Genomic DNA, 20948 nt, shown 5'->3' with positions numbered 1-20948 from the left:
TGTAAAAATTGCAACATTTAAAAGGTATTTATTGTTTCATTCCTCCCCCTTTTGGACTTCCTATGCCAAATTTCATGCTCTGCCAAGAGGTCAGGCAAATGTGCTGATCCCAGGCCTCTGTTTATATTGGTGTATGATCATATGGAAGGAGTGTAACAGCAGTTCAGTGACTCCTCTAATTTTTCCACACTCTCTGTGGGGCAGTAGCAAAGAATGCATGATGCAGTACAATGAACCTTCAATTCATTGCACAATCCGTTAACTTAAGAGTCCATTTTAAAAAATGGAATTTCATGTGGTCCCGCTCCGCCGCTGGAAGTTCCCACCATTTGATTGTGTCTACATCACAGGGTCAGTGGCATTTAAATATTTTGGAGAGAGGATGAGGCATTTGGGGCACATACTGCATGTGTGCTTTTCCACAGTATAAGTGGACCCACTTGAAAAATATTTTTTAAAATGGCCAGTTTTTAAGTATGTTGGTTCTCCTAATGCAATCAATGCAAAACTGTGCACAATAGCTCCTTTGAAAGCTTCAATAATAATTTATCCAGCAATTTATGGACAGGTTTGGGAGAGAAATGGTACAAATCTTAGCAAGATGCACTTTAAAATAAGGTCTTGATTAAAATTATCTTCATATCAGTGCATTTACCTTTGTCAGGGCTGCAATTCGCTGGGCAAGTTCAGCTTCCACTTCAGGTAATGTTTCTGCCCTCTTCATCGTTTGTTGTAGCTTTTGTTCAGCAAGTTCCAGACGTTCCTGCAACTGTCTATTTTTTTCTTCTAGCTAAATTCCCATGTAACAGAAACGCAGAGTATTCATTTGAATGAGTATTTGAAAAAAGTTTTTTTTCTCTACATCTTTTAATTGGAAAGTTTAATGTTTATAAATAATTTATTATTATTTGATATGAAACAAATCAAATAAACTTGTTCATTGGAATACAAATATTATCCTATTTCCAATTTTTTTTTCTGTAATTTACTACAGATTTTAAGGTGACGTCCACTACCATAAACCTCAAAGTTATCTTCTTATCCAGTAGAGTTGCAAAATTATTCAAAACTCTTACAAGTTAATTCTTAGTACATTCATCTAAGAATTAATAACAAAGAATATTTATCATTTGGTATGTTGACTAAAGTGAATATTAAGAATAATGCTATCAATATATCTATTATATTACATTGAACTTTAGATCGGATTTATTCTAAGTGTAAATGACCCTGGGGCCAAAATTCCAATTGCCCGCTCCATTGGCAAATCTGCTGTGGAGCAAGCCGAAAATGGATCAGTGCCCAAAGCCCTAAACCCCGTCCAAAATTCAGAGATGGCATCATATGCATAGTCAGGGTGGGCCACTAGTGCCTACAAGGGCGCATCACAGTGGAGTGCCAGAAATCTGCTCTGCTGTGGTATGACTGAGACCCTCCCAGGTGCCAAAGTTTGAAAGCCTTTCATCTCTAAAGGGAGCCTTAAGGTAAGAAAGTTAAGGTGATGTATCCACTCCAGGATAGATTAACTTTGCTTGGTAAAGGTTTGGGACCTTTTTAGACAGCCTCAAGAGGATTCTTAGATGGCAAGAGTTCTGCTGAGGCTTAATAAGGGCATAATGAGCAGAATTCCTGGAGTAGTTTAGGACTCCTCATGACACACCTTTGTGTGTTGTGGAGTGGGGTGGGGGTGGGAGTGGAAGATCCTTCCATTGACCCCTGACTGAAAAGTGATTGACAAATATGGGGTGGAAGTCTGGTAGATGCAGGTTCCACCCCATCTTCTGGCTCCTAATCCAGTGATCTGATATTTTTATTACATGTCCAGCACTGTTATTTTCACGTACTGATATTTCACAGCAGTGCAAATAAAAAAAAAAGTGAAAATGACATATATATGGAGATATAACTCATGAACCCTAACAAACACTACATTGTCTGTGCACTACTATCATTAAAACTGTGGAAAAATCAAAAGATTCACATTTTGTGTCCTACAAGAAGTATTCTTCACCTCAAGAATGTCTCATACTGCAAAAACAAACTTCATCTGAATCCAAACAATTTAAAGATGAACAGCAGTAATAGAATAAAAAATGGAAGAAAACCAGTAATACAACTAGGAAACCAAAACTGAGATGGCTGACGATGTAAGATTTCAATTTACTGAAGAAGAAGTCACCAGTATTATTCGTTAAAGCAGAGTGACCTTTTTTTTACATGCTGTATTTAAATAGTAATGAGTATATAATAAATAATATTTTTTCACAGATAATGATGCATTACTGGATTTATTTAATTTATGTGGTGCTCTTTTAAACATCTGAAACAAATCAAGTGATGCACCATTGCCACTGCATACTCATCCATACATTTACATTTTAAATTGAAATTTATGAGGTATGACTTAAACAATATTGTAAGAACTAATTAGATAGCATCTGATAAACACCTGTAAAATGCTAACTAGCTCTTAATAAGATGTATTTAATCTTATTCATCTGAAGTTTGCCAGTATTTAAATTGATTTGTGAAAATATTTTAGAAATAGTACTTGTGTTACTACTCACTACTAATTTTCAGAGAACCATACAAATTTACAGCACAAAAGGAGGCTATTCAGCTCATTGTGTCTGGGCCAGTTTCTTGCTAGACCAATTGAAATCTAATCCCACCGCCCTGCTCTCCCCATAGCCCTGTATCTTCCTTTGCTTCAAATATTTATCTGATCTTCCTTTTAAAGGATGAAATGTTCTCTGCCTGAACTACTCTCTGTGGCAAAGCATTCCATGGTCTAACAAAACTCTGCATTAGGAAATTGCTTCTGACCTCTTGCCTCATTCTCATCGACAATTTCAAATTGATGACCTCTCGTCACTTACTCTCTAAGCAAAGGAAATAGTCTTTTCCTAGTCACCCTATAAAAAAATTTATTATATTATCTCTTGAGCCTTTGCTGTGCCAATGGAAATAATTCAAGATTGTCAATTCTTTCTTCATAACCATAGTTTCTCATTCCTGGTACCATCCTGGTGAATCTATGCAATACATTGTGCATGGCTTTTAATGTCCTTCCTTTAATGAGGTGCCTAAAACTCTACACAGTACTCTAACTGTCGCCTAAGCAAAGCGTTGTACAACATAGGAGCCTAATTTGCATACATAAGGTGCCCCTGCCTGTTTCAGGTAGGCATGCTGAGCACCCATTTACAGGCTCGCCTAAAATATGCATCAGGCAGGCCCTGGGCATCCAAGGAGCGGCCGAAGTGCCCCCTCCCAATTTTCAACTACTAGCTACCCGTTTTTCAGATGAGAAATGGGCGGGAGTCAGTTGAAAATCGCCTTGCATCTCTCCAATCACACAATCAGTTCCCTTATCTTGCTATTCTAATGCTGACTAGCATGTGGCACTGGGAGTAATCCTGAGATTACTACCTTTGAGATCTTATCTCCTAATTCTTGAAACACTCTCTAGAGAATTTCAATTCTATTCCTTCCTATGTCATTGGCTCCAACATGAACCACGGTTTCTGCCTGTTCTTCTCTCTCCAAAATTTTTTACACCTGTTTCAGCATAACCTTTACCTTAGACACAGCAGTCTAGTCAATTATATTGAACTGGATGAACAATGCTGATAGCTTGAATGAACTAAATGCATAACTTGGAGAATAAGGAGGTTGTTGCTATTCACTGTTCTAGAATATGGCTTATAATGTGAAGATTGGGATCTTTGTTTTACTGAATTGTTAAAAAATCTTTTTTAAAAAATAGCATCTGTATAATTATTATCTTATATAATATAACTTATTAATGATACAGAAACTTCAGCAATGGCAAGAAAAGAGAGTGATCTTTGCTGGTATGTTGCTCTTCAAATTCTAACATTTCTTTTAAAAGCCAATGCTGAAAGTGACATCTTATTTACAGGTTAACCTCTTATTGACAAATTTACTGAACCTGGCGTAAGAAGGCATCCTTATTTGCTAACTCATTTTCCAGTTTGTCATTCATGTCATGTAATGAGGTTGATTCTCTCTGTACATTAAGGTACCGCTTCTCCAATGTAGTTATCCTTTCTTCCATATCATCTTTCTGAGCGATTACCTATGGAAAAGCAATAAAGCCAATTTTACTTTGTTTTAATTTTAGATATTTCATTGCACATAAAAAAGCTTTATTTCCTCATATTAAATGGAAAAATACTTTGATTCACATGGCTTCATATTATTTTGTTTTGCATTGCAAATATGTGAACTATTTTCATCTGTCATCAGCCATTAACTCCTCAGATAAATTTTTGTCTTTGAGCCTTTCAAAGGCTTGTAAGATATTTTGTCCCCCATTTTGCCACATCCTCTTTAATTGTGAGATTCATCTACATACAATTTTCCATTCCCGCCACCAGTGTGCTCCCTACACGTCCAAATCTACACCTAGAGCACGGAATAATTATGCAAATAGATTGACCCGTGAAAATTGATTGCTATTAACATATTACCATTCTAGCGAGACTTACAGTGGTTTTTAATTATTTAGAACTGATGTACACCAATGCAGAAAAATTGGTCGCAAAATGTCTTCTATTCAGTTCATGAACAAACACTCATTGAGCAACAAGGTTTTGAAAAACAGGTTTCTCTGTAACAGAAACTGCTTTGTAAAATTCCTACCTCTCTGATATCCCTCTGATATTTAGTGCTCATTTCTTCTGATTTAATCAAGTCTTTTCTGGCTGTTTCTAGATCCTGTTCCACTTCAGCTAACTGACCAGACAATGTTGCTAGCCGTTCTTTTATTTGTGACATCTCATAATTCTGTTTTTCCAATAATTCCTGTAATTCCACAACTTGACTAATTTCATCATTAGGGTCGATAGAACCATTGGAAAGACGCTGCAAAGGAAAAGCAGGTGATTGTCTTAGTCATGGAGTTCCAACAATGAATGCAGATAAGAATCTACAGAAACATCATTAAAACACAATATTAGCTGGGATAAAATTATCAAGCTTCTATTACTCAGAGACAAATTAAACAGGAAGAATAAATGAAAATTGAATTCAAAACCCAAAGTAGTCTGAATCGGGTAATTTTAGTATTAATTAAAAGACTTGAATGTAGCCAAGTTCAAGGGGATAGCTTTGACCTTGGCAGCAATAGGACTGGAAATTCCTCAGAGCTGCTCCCCATCTGCAGCGTCCCTTGGCCAGAAGAGAGATGAAATCCCCGTTTACATACGAAAATGGAATTTCCGCTGCACTCCCAACAAAGCAATGCTGTGGAGCAGGAGAAACTCTGAGGAATTTCCTGACCATCGTCTTTTTAAAAATAGTAGCATTCATGTATATGACTATGATGTCCCTCTGCAACCATAGCATCACTTCTGATCTCTTGCCATGGACTATGTCCTGTCATCACAGCAGCTGTCAGGTTCCCATCCATTGAACTAACACTTGAAACTCAAGCTAGAGACAGGTATTTTACAAAATAATTTAGAACTTTTCTGATGGTCCCTTGACTAAATGTAGTTCTGGAGTAGAACTTAGCCACAAAGGCCAAGAAGATCCCAGATTTGATCACTGGTCTTTGCTGAGTTTGCTGATCTCACAATGGTAATGGTGCTGTTGTCCAGAGTATTCCTCGGTAAAAGAGGGAAAATTCATACAAAGTTCCCACTCCTGGGGCTCATTATTAGCACCCGCGAACAGGTGCGTTCCTGGCGGTGGGGGGGGCTCTGAAAATCGGGGAATCCCGGAGCGGGTCGGGAGCCCGGCTCCAACCCGCCCCACTTCCGGGTTCCCCACAGACGCGCTAACGTGTGCGCGCAGCCCCCGCATGTGGGACTCCCGCAGGCAATTAAAGCCGGCGGGGTGCCACTTAAAAGTATTTATACTGGTATTTCAGGTCATGAACAGACGTGATTAAGGAGATATTTTACATGGGGTGGGATTTTACAAACAACTGGGACTGTTTCCCGTACTGGGGGAAACACTCCCAGTTGAAATGGACGTGTGGCAGCTGCAAAGGTCCACTTGACAGGTGGGGGGGGGGGGGGAAGAGACCCTCACTCATTGCAGGAGGCCACTATGTCACTTTGGACAAAGTTTGGCCTCCATCACCCTCCTCCTAACAATAAAATTCACCAACTTGCACACTTACCCCGGGGTCCAGAGACATGTACCTACCTTGCGGACCCCCTCAGATGTACATCTTCCGGATGGGGGCCGCCGTAGGCTGCAGTCATGACCTCCCTCGGAGGGCGAGCAGCATCACCGGCCTCGCCAGCAACGCGTCCACCTCTGACACGTGGAGCCCCACAACACAGTGCTGTGACACATCCACCTGCACAGCAGGGGGGAGGGCAAAGGCAGAGAGAGATGTGTCACAGAGGGCACTACCTTCGCCACGGGGTCCACAGACCGAGGCTCAGCTTCCTGGACCTCTCTGAGCAGCAGTGCACACGGAGGCTCAGAGTCACTCGACATGTAGTCGTGGACATCTGCAGTCTCCTTCATGCCGAGCTGCTCCCGGCTGGCCCGAGCACCATCTTCTTACCTGTCGCTGTCAAAGTCACCACTGCCCTCAACAATTTCTCCTCCGCATCCTTCCAGGGTGCCACCGGAGACATCGCCGACATCTCTCAGTCGTCTGCACAAAAGAGCCCTGCAAATACACCTACACCCACTCTGCAGTGATACAATGGGTGGTATCAGGTGTGGGTCTTCACTGTGATCCTCAGGAAAGGGCATTATTGCACAAACCAGACAAGATTCGCAAAGACGTGGCAGTAGTGGTGCCAATATAATATGTGATGTGAGTTTGTCAGAAATTCAATATAAGTAAAAACCATGACAAACCCTCAAACACCCTTGTGCATCCCCTTCATGCGTACAACAAGTTTGCCTTACGCTGCCTACTGCACATATGTGATGCATGCCCTGTGGCTGCAGTGCAGGTAGTGGCAGGTTGAGTGAGGCTGACCATGAAAGAGATGCATGAGAGGGTGAGTATGAGATAGAGCCATGAGATTGTATGAGGATTGGGTTGAGTGGTGGTGGCGGGATGAAGACTGGCGAGGTGAGTAAGTGCAGGTAAGATGAGGATGAGTTTTGAGCGGGTGTGAGGGGTGATGTGACAGAGTAGTGTTGGCAGTGCAGAAGGAGATGTGGGGTGGGGGCGGTGATGTGGCAGATACAGTGTAGGGGAATGAGTACGTGTACTCACTTTGGCTGACCTACTTAGGTAATTGCAGCGCCTCCTGCACTGTATGCAGGTGCGCGATGTGTTGGTGGTGCAGGTGACCTCCTCTGCCACCTTGAGCCAGGCCTTCTTGGTGGCAGAGGCAGGCCGCTTCCTCCTGCCCGCCGGGGGGAAGATCTCTGTCCTCCCCCTCCTCCTCACCCCATCCAATGATACCTGGAGTGAGGCATCATTTAACCTGGGAGCAGCCTTCCCCCTGGGCTGCTCCATGCTGTAATTTTTCCTATTTCTTGCAGCATCAGTCAGTGGAGGACTGCCCCTTTAAATAGAGCTCCTCCAGCTGACAGACCTTACTGCGCATGCGCAGTCTGCCCGACGCGCAGCTCAGCAGCGGGGAACCCGGAAGACCAGGTAAGTGGATCCAATCAGCCTGCGATCGCGCATGGGGCAGACTGATTTCACCAGGCGCATTACCCACGCGCCCAATCGACCCCTCCCCGCCACCCTGGTAATGTCGAGCCCCTGATCACTGTCCATTGATCCCTGCTGGAACATACAAGGACTTTGTGTAAAGACAGAATTGGGCTTGGTTGTGATACTCCCTATGAAGGAATAGTTTACTTATGCTCGCTGTTGAAGCACATACATGAAGAATGATTCCTTGGATGAAATACTGGAGGCTTGCTGGTGTTCATGGAACTGTACTCCAGCAGGAGTCAGTGCCTTCAGCAGAAGAGAGAAAATTGGGGAAAAAAGGTTAATTTTTATTGGCCTTGAAATCGTACCGTGATATTGTAGCATATGAATGTTTAATGCTTAACATGTTCAGACAAAATTACTTACAATGCTACTTTAAAAGAACCACGTTAATTCCTCTGTTAAATATTGAGCAATGAATTTCATACGAAAGTGTTAAGTGATTCAATACTAGTATTCCATGATGTAATTCAAGATATTGTTATAGAAAGAGGTACCCACCCAATCATTGTCAATTTAGTGGAATGGGATGTGCTCATACCCTGATGATCTAATATGATGAACAGGTGTATCTTTGCTTCCTGGCAACCTGAAGAGGTACAGGAAAGCAGCCTTTGATTTTGAGTACTAATGGTCCGAATGGTCCAAATTTTGAAGGTTACTGAAGCTGAGATTAGACCCTCTCAAAAAAAAAATAAACAAGCACATTTATTGCGCAAATCAAAATTATATCTAAAAAGAAAACCAGAAATACAGATATTTGTAAATGAAAACCTTCACTGGCACATACCAAGTACTGTATGAGAACATATAAACCAATCACAATGATATCCAAAAGTGTGTGTCTGTGAAATAGCAGATGAACAACTTCAATCATCTATGCCCTGATTCTTGTTGTGAAAAAAGTTTCAGTTAGACTCCAAGTAATTTTTTTAATTAAAAATAATTATATTGTAGGTAATTAGATGGTGCAATAGGTAGGTAATCTGGCCTTTCACCTCCAGATTTGATTTTGAATCTAGCCCAGAATAATGGAAAGAAAGTCTCCTCCCTTTGCCAGCTCAAAAGCCCGAAAGGAAATACATTTGGACAGATTCAATCCAGTTTTTAGTAGTCTGACAACACAAATCTGGCCATAACCTGATACTAACTGGGACTATATTAGCTGTCTCACTCAGAAAGACCACAAGTATAGCTGCTGTAGGAAACAGAAAAAAATCACACTGGTGTAGCAATGGGTGTTCTTCTGAGATTGGGGTTAGTATATATTGGGCCAGAAATTGCTCACATCGGCGTGGCAACGTCTGCAGCAGCTCCTACGAATAAAAGGTACGAATTTACTTCCCGCGGCTCCGAGGCATAGACTTACGTGAATTTGAAGATTTGAAAAAAATCATGACATCAGCCCAGCCTCTGAACAGCGTGGGCTGATGTGCATGGGAAATGTCTGAGAATGGAAGCCCCGACCACAAGCAGGCAAGTAGAAATCATTCATTTAAAGTGAACTTCTCTATGATAGTGTAAATAAAACTTTAACACATATTATAAAAAGCCAAGCAAATGCTTTAATTTAATGAAACTTACAGAAGTTAAAAGTCAAAAAAAACTTTTTAAATCTGTAATTTTTTTTAAAAAATGTAATTATCAAAAAATATTAAGAGTTAATTGACATTCCACATTTTTAAAATTTTAATTTTTTGTTGTTTTGCAGTCATTAACAGTCACCGTGCTTTTAAAAAGTAGTGTAGGGCTGGTATTTTCCAGTGTACATAGGAACAGGAGTAGGCCATTCAGCCCCTCGTGCCTGCTCCGCCATTTGATAAGATCATGGCCTATCTGTGATCTAACTCCATATACCCGCCTTTGGCCCATATCCCTTAATACCTTTGGTTGCCAAAAAGCTATCTATCTCAGATTTAAATTTAGCAATTGAGCTAGTATCAATTGCCGTTTGCGGAAGAGAGTTCCAAACTTCTACCACCCTTTGTGTGTAGAAATATTTTCTAATCTCACTCCTGAAAGGTCTGGCTCTAATTTTTAAGACTGTGCCCCCTACTCCTAAAATCCCCAACCAGCGGAAATAGTTTCTCCCTATCCACTCTATCTGTTCCCCTTAATATCTTATAAACTTCGATCAGATCACTCCTTAATCTTCGAAACTCCAGAGAATACAACCCCAATTTGTGTAATCCCTCCTCGTAACTTAACCCTTGAAGTCCGGGTATCATTCTAGTAAACCTACGCTGCACTCCCTCCAAGGCCAATATGTCCTTCCGATGGTGCGGTGCCCAGAACTGCTCACAGTACTCCAGGTGCAGTCTAACCAGGGTTTTGTATAGCTGCAGCATAACTTCTGCCCCCTTGTACTCTCGTCCTCTAGATATAAAGGCCAGCATTCCATTTGCCTTATTGATTATTTTCTGCACCTGTTCATGACACTTCAATGATCTATGTACCTGAACCCCTAAGTCCCTTTGGACATCCACTGTTTTTAACTTTTTACCATTTAGAAAGTGCCCTGTTGTACCCTTTTTTGATCCAAAGTGGATGACCTCACATTTGTCTACATTAAATTCCATTTGCCACAGTTTTGCCCATTCACCTAATTTATCAATATCGCTTTGTAATTTTATGTTTTCATCTACACTGCTTACAATGCCAACAATCTTTGTGTCATCAGCAAACTTAGATATGGGACTTTCTATGCCTTCATCTAAGTCGTTAATAAATATTATGAATAATTGAGGCCCCAAGACAGATCCTTGCGGGACTCCACTAATCACATCTTGCCAATGTGAGTACCTACCCATTATCCCTATTCTCTTTCGCCTTTCGCTCAGCCAACATCCTAACCAAGTCCGTACTTTTCCCTCAATTCCATGGGCTTATATCTTAGCTAACAGTTTCTTATGTGGGACTTTATCAAATGCCTTCTGGAAGTCCATATAAATAACACCCATTGACATTCCCCTGTCCACTACTCCAGTCACCTCTTCAAAAAATTCAATCAGGTTTGTCAGGCACAACCTACCTTTCAAAAATCCATGCTGGCTCTCTCTGATTAACTGAAAATTCTCGAGGTGTTCAGTCACCCTATGCTTAATTATAGACTCCAGCATTTTCCCCACAACATTTGGTGGCTTAAGTATCTTCGTTCCAGCTGGGCAGATGGGTAAGTTTACGAATGTTGAATGATTTCTATGATTTTAGCATTCCATGTCCCTTTAATTCGGAACTGTCAAACCGCCCCCAAACCAATGGGAGCAAGTTCGCGATTTCCGGGTTTTAGGCATTCACAAACTTACTCCATCGATTCGCCGGTGGTCGGAGAGGATGCCATTATGGAACGGCATCCTGAGGTGAATAATTTCTGGGCCATAGTTATACAAAAGTGAACAAAGTTTTATTGTGACCTGGTAGTACTAATTATACTCAAATGTAAGGACTTGCACAACACCAGGTTATAGTCCAACAGTTTTATTTTAATTCTCAAGCTTTCGGAGCTTACCTCCTTAGTCAGGTGAGTGAAGGGTTCTAAAAACGCATAGCATATATAGATTCTAAAAACTCATGGCATATATAGAACCCTTCACTCACCTGACGAAGGAAGTAAGTTCCGAAAGCTTGTGATTTAAAATAAAACTGTTGGACTATAACCTGGTGTTGTGCAAGTCCTTACATTTGTCTACCCCAGTCCATTACCGGCATCTCCACATCATAATTATACTCAAGATGAGAAGTAGGAAAATACTCTGAAGTATCTGTTGAAAATCTGCAGTCGCATTCATCTGCATGCACTGTTCCTTCAGTGGCTATGAAGGAGACCCCCCCCACTCAACTTCTACGATACAAAGTCAATTCAGGCAGCCATGGGGAATTTCTGTAACATCAGGCAGGAGCAGGTCACTGATCTCCTTAACAGCAGAGCAGCCCAATTCATAAGCTTTGGCATCACAGCAAGGCAGAAGAGAGATAGGGCTATTCATGTTTTATGGGGTTTCTGGCATCCTCAAGGTCTAAGATGCAATCAACGGCAGCCACACTGCATTAAGGATACCCATAGAACATCCACTGAACTACATCAACAGGATGAGTTTCCACTCCCTCAATGTCCACTTAGTGACAGAGAATCCACCATGTCAACAGTGGATTCTCAGTATGCAGGGAGTTGCCATGATGCCCTCATCCTTCATCATTTGGCCCTCACTGAGCTCTTCAGGGAACAGAATCAGAACCATCGATGGCTTCTGGGTGACAAAAGCATACCCACTGCTCTAATTTCTAATGACCCCAACCAGAGTGTCCTGAACAGCAGTAGAGGAGCATTACAATGAGACACATGCAGCTATTGGACTGGTTATCAAGAGCGCCATTGTGGTGTTGAAAACACTCTTTCATTGCCTGGATAGGTCAGGAGGAGTCTACAGTATGCTCCAGAATAGCGATAGCTTGCTGTCCCACTCATAACTTTGCCAATCAGGAAGGGCTGCACTTTGACATGAATGAGGAAGATGCCCTGGCTCCAGCGGTTCAAGATCTACGTGGAGCCACATGCACTCAGAGGAGTCCTTACTGACTGCTGCAAGATAGGTCAGAGAACAGATCCTCTCCGAAGTCTTCCCCTCTGTCTAACTCAGTCTTGGGCACCACAGCCTAACCTCCTTCTCCCCCATTTGAAAACAGAGATATTACTTTAATCCACTACCCATCCTATAATAAACAGGCCTCTTTGCCCTGACATTACTGTGCCAGAAATCATCACCTGAGTGAATAAGTCAGCATCAAATGAGTGCACCTTGCCTGTGTGACTGCAATCTCGATGAATGACAAAGAACCATGTCAATGCACAGTCTATTTTAATACAATAATCGAGAAGTGCAAACAGACAATCACTCTACTGTATTTCCCCTGGTTGGTTACAGATGCTTTTCTATCATCTATTCAAGTATCATCTATCATCGTTTCATTTAAGAGTTGGTGGCTCCTTATGCTGTAAATTCATCTGGTTTCAGTTGAGCTAAAGGGGTATTTTCATCTGATTGGGAAATTTTCCTGAAGCCCAGTTTTTTTTTTATTCGTTCATGGGATGTGGGTGTCGCTGGCAAGGCCAGCATTTATTGCACATCCCTAATTGCCCTTGAGAAGGTGGTGGTGAGCTGCCTTCTTGATCCGCTGCAGTCCCGTGTGGTGAAGGTTCTCCCAGAGTGCAGTTAGGTAGGGAGTTCCAGGATTTTAACCCAGCAATGATGAAGGGCGGTGATATAATTCCAAGTCGAGATGGTGTGTGACTTGGAGGGGAATGTGCAGGTGCAGTTTTTCCCATGTGCCTGCTGCCCTTGTCCTTCTAGGTAGCAGGGGGGCGTGGGTTTGGGAGGTGCTGTTGAAGAAGCCTTGGCGAGTTGCTGCAGTGCATCCTGTGGATGGTACACACTGCAGCCACGGTGCGCCGGTGGTGGAGAGAATGAATGTTTAGGGTGGTGGATGGGGTGCCAATTAAGCGGGCTGCTTTGTCCTGGATGGTGTCAAGCTTCTTGAATGTTGTTGGAGCTGCACTCATCCAGGCAAGTGGAGAGTATTCCATCACACTCCTGACTTGTGCCTTGTAGATGGTGGATAGGCTTTGGGGAGTCAGGAGGTGAATCACTCGCCGCAGAATACCCAGCCTCTGACCTGCTCTTGTAGCCACAGTATTTATGTGGCTGGTCCAGTTAAGTTTCTGGTCACTGGTGACCCCCAGGATGTTGATGATGGGGGATTCAGCGATGGTAATGCCGTTTAATGTCAAGGGGAGGTGGTTAGACTCTCTTTTGTTGGAGATGGTCATTGCCTGGCACTTGTCTGGCACGAATGTTACTTGCCACTTATGAGCCCAAGCCTGGATGTTGTCAAGGTCTTGCAGCTCGCAGGCACGGACAGCTTCATTATCTGAGGGGTTGCGAATGGAACTGAACACTGTGCAATCGTCAGCGAACATCCCCATTTCTGACCTTATGATGGAGGGAAGGTCATTGATCAAGCAGCTGAAGATGGTTGGATCTAGGACACTGCCTTGGGGAACTCCTGCAGCAATGTCCTGGGGCTGAGATGATTGGCCCCCAACAACCACTACCATCTCCCTTTGTGCTAGCTTTGACTCCAGCCAGTGGAGAGTTTTCCCCCTGATTCCCATTGACTTCAATTTTTCTAGGGCTCCTTGGTGCCACACTTGGTCAAATGCTGCCTTGATGTCTCACCTCACCTCTAGAAGCTCTTTTGTCCATTTTTTGACCAAGGCTGTAATGAACTCTGGAGCTGAGTGGTCTTGGCAGAACCCAAACTGAGCATTGGTGAGCAGGTTATTGGTGAGTAAATGCAGCTTGATAGCTCTGTCGACGACACCTTCCATCACTTTGCTGATGATTGAGAGTAGACTGATGGGGCGGTAATTGGCCGGATTGGATTTGTCCTGCTTTTTGTGGACAGGACATACCTGGGCAATTTTCCACATTGTCAGGTAGATGCCAGTATTGCAGCGGTACTGGAACAGTTTGGCTAGAGGCGTGGCTAGTTCTGGAGCACAAGACTTCAGCACTACAGCCGGGATGTTGTCGGGGCCCATAGCCTTTGCTGTATCCAGTGCACTCAGCCGTTTCTTGATATCACGTGGAGTGAATCGAATTGGCTGAAGACTGGCTTCTGTAATGGTGGGGATATCGGGAGGAGGCCGAGATGGATCATCCACTCGCCACATCTGGCTGACGATGGTTGCAAACGCTTCAGCCTCGTCTTTTGCACTCACGTGCTGAACTCCGCCATCGTCGAGGATGGAGATGTTTAATTGTCCACCACCATTCACGACTGGATGTGGCAGGACTGCAGAGCTTTGATCTGATCCGTTGGCTGTGGAATCGCTTAGCTATGTCTGTAGCATGTTGCTTCCGTTGTTTAGCATATACAAACCCCCAAAAAAAAGAGAGAGAGAGAGAGAGAGAGAGAGAGAGGGGGTTTGTATATTCGGTGGCCTTTTAGGTGACACCTTTCTGTCTGCTCACTGTGATTGCCTTGGCAACGGGCAGTAATCACCAGGCATTGTTCTGTGATTTTCAAATGCGAAGGATTCGAAAATGTCATTTCGACACGATTCACCTGAGGAAGGAGGAAGCCTCCGAAAGCTTGTGGAATTTAAAATAAATTTGTTGGACTATAACTTGGTGTTGTAAAATTGTTTACAATTGTCAACCCCAGTCCATCACCGGCATCTCCACATCATGTCCTGCCAGTGGGAGAGTCAAAATTAAAAATTCAGCTAAAATATCAGCATGAGGAAAGTTTGATGTTGCAGGTGATGCACAGGTGATACACAATCTTTTGTGATGAAGTTATGGCGTAATTATTTTTTGTTTCTTTTTCAGATTGAAATATCAAAAAATATAGTAGCAGAAACGTTCAGTAATGCAATATGTGAGAAATTGTCTTGCAAAGCTGTGCATCAGGCGAAGTCAACCTTATAGAATTCCCCTGCCAAAGTCTGCGGAGTCAAGTTCAAAAATAAAAATTCTTGGGCCAGGATTTTCCTTGGAGGTGTTCCCGCTCCATCACAGTAACTTCCCTGGAAGTGCAGCACGTGTAAAAAGGGTTTCTGCTGCGCTTTCGCCAAACTTACGCCGGCTCCGAGGAAATTCTCTGTCCTTTCCAAATGCTGGTGCAAGAGGTGAAGGGGTGGAAGATTCACAAATATTGTGAGGTAAATGCTATCAATAATGCATCATAGTGAACGGAAAATACAATTAAGTCACAATGAAACGGTGGAAGCACAGGTATACTTAAGCTTCTAAAGAGAAAATAAGGAGCTCAGGATCTTTTGGAAACAAATCATTTGTAATTTAAGACATTTAAAAGCAACCTATAACCTAAACTACTACCACACTTGATGACCAAAGAATAATAGTTTCAATTGAGGCAATCTATTTGCCTACCTTTCCATGAATCCTCTGACCTGGCTCTGCTCCCTCAGGAATTTCAGATTCTTCAGATTCTTTGTTCTTTTGAGCGTATGCCCTTTGCTCTTGCTGTACCGCTATCTGCAAGAAATTGAACAAAACTACTGTCACAAATAAGTATGAATGTTGACAAATATTTTACTGGAACATTAAAGCTATCAAATGTCTTTAAGCAGGTTTTTGTAGACTAAAATTTTCTACTTAAAGTGATAGATAATTAAATAAATTCATTTTGATGAATGTCAACTTACACATCATATGTTAGTTATATAATTAAACTTCTTTTACCTCTTTAAAAAAAGTGATGGTTTCAATCTCCAGGAGCAGTGAATAAATAATCTTCAAACATTTTTAAAAATTCTGTATTGTAAGTTTAGCCATTAATTATTTGAAGTTGGATGTAAAAATATAAAGAACTGGATTTTATTCCACTATACCAGCCGAAGTCAGGCAGTAGAGCAGAAAAGAAGGGAAATGGGGTGGGGATGCCTATCGCTGGATTCCCATCCCTGCAAGCACGCTGGAAATATTGCTCCCCAACAGTGGTGAGGCTCCTGCCAGAAGTGTAGTGGAGATTCTGCCAGAAGCCCACTCTATATAAAATTAGGTCCAAACCCAGCAAAATGAGACAGGGGCATGATTGGGCTGGGGCAGCAGGTCGAAGTCCCGTCCCGACGCACCTCCAGTGGTGAAACTGTCCTGCAGCCACCAGGGAACTCAGAACATTATGAAGAATAATTTTGCAAACTTAAGAAACCACATTTTCAAAGAATGTGAAAGTTACATAAAACTGTATAAAACTTTACAACTAGCAGGCCATCTGAGAGAAAGCACTTTTAAATTTGAACTTTGGTGCTTATAAAGGTGAACATAACAGGGTAGATATTTGGGCAGCATACGCCCGAACCAAAAGGCCCAAGGATCACCAAGAATTGATCCTCAGGCCTCGTCTACATATTCGGGGTGAGCTTCCATTACTGGTAGCACCTCTATAGACAGCTCGCCTCACGGGAAAAATTTTGGACACCCTGCCTCGCTGGCAGCAGCCCTCAGGTAAGGTCAGGGAGGGGCTTGGATTGGATAATGGGGGCAGGGACAATCACAACGACAGTGGGGTCGGGGAGAGCACTTCTGCTCCTCCTAGTTCTGCAGAAAGATTTTATTTAAAAAAAATATTTACCTTTAGTTGTTGGTTGCAGGGGCTGCTGAAGAATCTGCCTGCTTATTGGTAACAAATTTTGTAGAGGGGTCCTTGAACAGGCGTTTGGCCCCTAATTAACATATTCATAGAACCAAAGAATCATAGAAAGGATACAGCATGGATGGAGGCCATTCGGCCCATCGAGTCTGCGCCGGCTCTTTGCAAGGGCAATCCAGCTAGTCCCGCTCCCCCGCCCTATTCCCGTAGCCCTGCAAATTTTTTCCTTTCAAGTACTTATCCAATTCCCTTTTAAAGGCCATGATTGAATCTGTCTCCACCACCTCCTCGGGCAGTGCATTCCAGATCTTAACCACTCGCTATGTAAAAAAAATTTTCCTCATGTCACCTTTGCTTCTTTTGCCAATCACCTTAAATCCATGTCCTCTGGTTCTTGACCCTTCTGCCAATGGGAACAATTTCTCTCTATCTGTTCTGTCTATATCCTTCATAATTTTGAATACCTCCATCTCTGTTCCAAGGAGAACAACCTCAGCTTCTCCAGTCTATCCACGTAACTAAAGTCCCTCACCCCTGGAATCATTCTAGTAAATCTCTTCTGTACCCTCTCTAAGGCCTTCACATCTTTCCTAAAGTGCAGTGCCCAGAACTGGGCACAATATTCAAAGGACCTAACGCCAGTTCGCAGTGGGCCCAATGCCTGCAGGCCATCCCACTGTTAAATTTGTGTGCTTTACACCCGCTTTTTGTAAAACAGGCACAACGCATACCAATGTCTACCCCAACATTTTTCCATTTTTTGCACTGAGTTTCAGCATCAAACAATCCTAGGTCAGGTACAGCTTGGATGAGAGGCACAGTACAGCTCCCTTTACTATGCCCTGAAAATAGATCTTAATAGCCTAGAATAGCACCCACTAGTGAACCAATATAATTTTTTTCCACTTCCTTTATCTTCCAACACCTAAGAAAGACAGTCAGGTAGTGCCAAAATTCTGCAGTTTTGAACTGTGGCCTTCTGACTACTAAGATTTGGACTCTCATAAGCAAGGTTTCAGTGGCTTATGTGTTAAATAAAACTGTGAATTTGGAGTTTTGGTCTAACAATTGCCTTTGGGCAATTTATCACTATCTTCCTCTCCCCTCTGCCTTGTGGAGTCCTGTTCATAATTTCCTATAGGTAGATGGGGATGTTCTAAAGGGGTCTATGGGTCACTTGGCTGTGAGGGTCTAGTCTGCCTCACTATGGATGAGAACATGCCTCTTACTGACTCTGCTGTCACTAACAGTCTTCCGGGCATTGAATCAGGTATGCAATGTGCACTGTCGTTCCCTGGCATTTTGTTCAGGGAAGAGTACAAGATTCACCTCTATTTTCTTGAATACCCCTTCCCAGAGGGAGTCTGTGGGTGTTTCAGAGGAAGAAACCCCCAATAAGAATGGACCATGCTGTACAGGTAGAGATAGGTTATCAATTCTCTCAATGTGGGCTGGTAGAACAAAGTGGACATTTTTAGAGACACTTTGTTGGGTTATGGGTTGAGAGGTCTTTCAGTTTCCCTCAGGCAGTTACGCTCAACACAAAATTCTGATGTCCATGTTCCACTGCCAGGAGGCTGCCCTCGGCCAATGCCATAGACCCCATCCTAATTGCCAAGGACAGGGTCATTTAAATAGTTGGGGCAGATGGCCTAAGCCTGTACAGACACAACATTGCAACTGACCTGAGGAAAATTGGAGTAGTGCCATGCTAGTCCTGGCAGAGGCCCATAAGAGGGCGAAGACAGATTACAAAAATCTTTCTTTAATTGCCCCAAGGGATAAAAAGATAGTCATTTTAAGGTAATAAATTCCTTCTGGGATCAATTATCTTTACCAGCGAACCGTTTTGGGCTTTTGAAAGGCCCAGTATGGGTCTATGTCATCTCTCAGCTGGCAAAATTGGCAGAGTTCAAGGGCTGGTCTCGGAACCACCCCAGGCATGTCCCCGGGATAGTTAGAGGACTTAGGGAGAGCGGGTGGAAGGTCAGAATTTGGGCTGCACGATCAGGGCTCTTCCACAAATTGCACCCTACAAAGGCAATCCGTCTCTTTCCAATTGCCCACACTACCAGATTTTGGGGCCAATTTAAAAAAAATTAATTCTCAGGATGTGGGCTTCATTCGCAGGGGCAGCATTTATTGCCTATCCGTAGTTGTTCTGGAAGGTGGTGGTGGGCCTTCTTCTTGAACCGCCGTCCATGTGGTGAAGGTGCTCCCATAATGCTGTTAGGTAGGGAGTTCTAAGATTTTTACCCAGCAACGATGAAGGAACGGCGATACATGTCCAAGTCATTATGGTGTGTGAATTAGAGGGGAACTTGGAGGTGATGGTGTCCCCATGCACCCACTGCCCTTGTACTTCTAGGTGGTGGAAGACATAAGTTTGAGAGATGCTACTGAAGAAGCCTGAATTGTTGCAGTACAACCTGTAGATAATATACACTGCGGCCACGGTATGCCGGTGGTGGAAGGGGTGGATGCTTAGGTTAGTGCGTAAGGTGCCATTCAAGTGGACTGCTTTGACCTGGATAGTGTCGAGCTTCTTGAGTGTTGTAACTGCATCCATCCAGGCACGTATAGAGTATTCCAGCACATTGCTGACTTGTGCCTTGTAAGTGGGAACGAGGCTTTGGGGAGTCAGGAGATGAGCCAGTCGCTGCAGAATACCCAGGCTTTGACCTGCTCTAGTAGCTACAACATTTATGTGGCTGGTCAAGTTGAGTTTCTGGTCAATAGTGATCCCCAAGATGTTGATGGTAAGGGATTTGGCAATGGTAATGCTATTGAAGGTCAAGGGGAAGTGGTTAGATTCTTTCTTGTTGGAGATGGTCATTGCCTGGCATTTGAAAGGTGATAATGTTACTTGCCACTTATCAGCTCAAGCTGGGATGTTGTCCAGGTCTCTCTGCATGCAGATAAGGACTGCTTCATTATCTGAGAAATTGCAAATGGAGCTGAACACTGTACAATCATCAGCGAACAACCCCACTTCTGACCACCTGGTTGTGGGAAGGTCATTGATGAAGCAGCTCAAGATATTTGGGCCTAGGATGCTGCCCTGAGGAACTGCTGCAGTGATGTCCTGCTGCTGAGATGATTGGCTTCCAACAAAGACAACCATCTCCCATTGTGCCAGGTATGACTCCAGCCACTGGAGAGTATCCCCTGATCCCTATTGACTTCAGTTTGACTAGGGCTCTTTGGTGCCACATTTGTTCAAATGCTGCCTTGATATCAAAGACAATTGCTCTAACTGCACATCTGGAATTCAGGTCTTGTGTCTATGTTTGTACCGAGGTCTGGAGCCGAGTGGTCCTGGTGGAACCCAAACTGAGCATCAGTGAGCAGGTTATTGGTGCGTAAGTGCCACTAGAAACCTTTTTATTTTAAAGAGCAATATAGGCCCGGAATCTCCTTGGAGATACTCGCCAGAATTTCACCAGAAGTGCGGCAGAAACCCCATTTACATGTAAAAATAGGTTTTCCGCCCCACTTCAGGTGAAGTTATGGTGGTGGAGCAGGAGCAGCTCTGTGAAAATTTTGGGCCAGGGAATTGAACGATATATTAGCTAGAAAAATATTCTAAGTAAAAGATGGAGGAATGCTAAAGAAACAAATAAAGCAAAATAGGAATGAGGGCATAAAGCAGGAAATACTGAGCAAGTCAGGCAGCATCTGTGGAGAAAGAAACAGAGTTAAAGTTTCAGGTCGATGACCTTTCGTCAGAACTCTGACGAAGGGTCATCAACCTGAAATGTTAACTTTGTTTCTTTCTCCACAGATGCTACCTGACTTGGTCAGTATTTCCAGCATTTTATGTTTTTATTTCAGATTTCAAGCATCCGCAGTATTTTGCTTTTGATTTAGGAATGTGGGCAAATAAATTAGTGTTTAGCTTTCTTGAATTTCTAATTAAAGTTGTTTAAACCATTTTTTCATAGTTTAGGGCTAATATTACAGTAATCATGATACTTCTGGCAAGCAAGAAGCTTTTTTACTGCAATATCAGTATTTGTTTCAGCATCAATTTTTTGTATTCTGTTACCCATAGCAATTTGCAGCAACTAGATCCATTTTTAAGCAATTTTGCAAATCC

The 20948-nt window shown here is 42.8% G+C and overlaps 1 protein-coding gene across 1 annotated transcript in view; it reads right to left on the bottom strand.

Annotated features, from left to right (window-relative positions):
- Window positions 1-20948, bottom strand: part of ppfia2 (PTPRF interacting protein alpha 2) — a 413910-nt gene that overhangs the window by 162269 nt on the left and 230693 nt on the right. The window contains exons 5-8 of the mRNA XM_067999463.1: window positions 15628-15732; window positions 4669-4890; window positions 3956-4102; window positions 656-790 (exon numbers count right to left, since the gene is read on the bottom strand). Coding sequence (XP_067855564.1) covers window positions 656-790; window positions 3956-4102; window positions 4669-4890; window positions 15628-15732 — 609 coding nt within the window. The remainder of the gene's footprint in view (window positions 1-655; window positions 791-3955; window positions 4103-4668; window positions 4891-15627; window positions 15733-20948) is intronic.

Source organism: Heptranchias perlo, chromosome 18 (assembly GCF_035084215.1).
Source record: "Heptranchias perlo isolate sHepPer1 chromosome 18, sHepPer1.hap1, whole genome shotgun sequence".
Lineage (NCBI taxonomy): Eukaryota > Metazoa > Chordata > Chondrichthyes > Hexanchiformes > Hexanchidae > Heptranchias > Heptranchias perlo.
The sequence above is the reverse complement of the archived record's forward strand: the minus strand, read 5'-3'. Positions and strand labels throughout refer to the sequence as shown.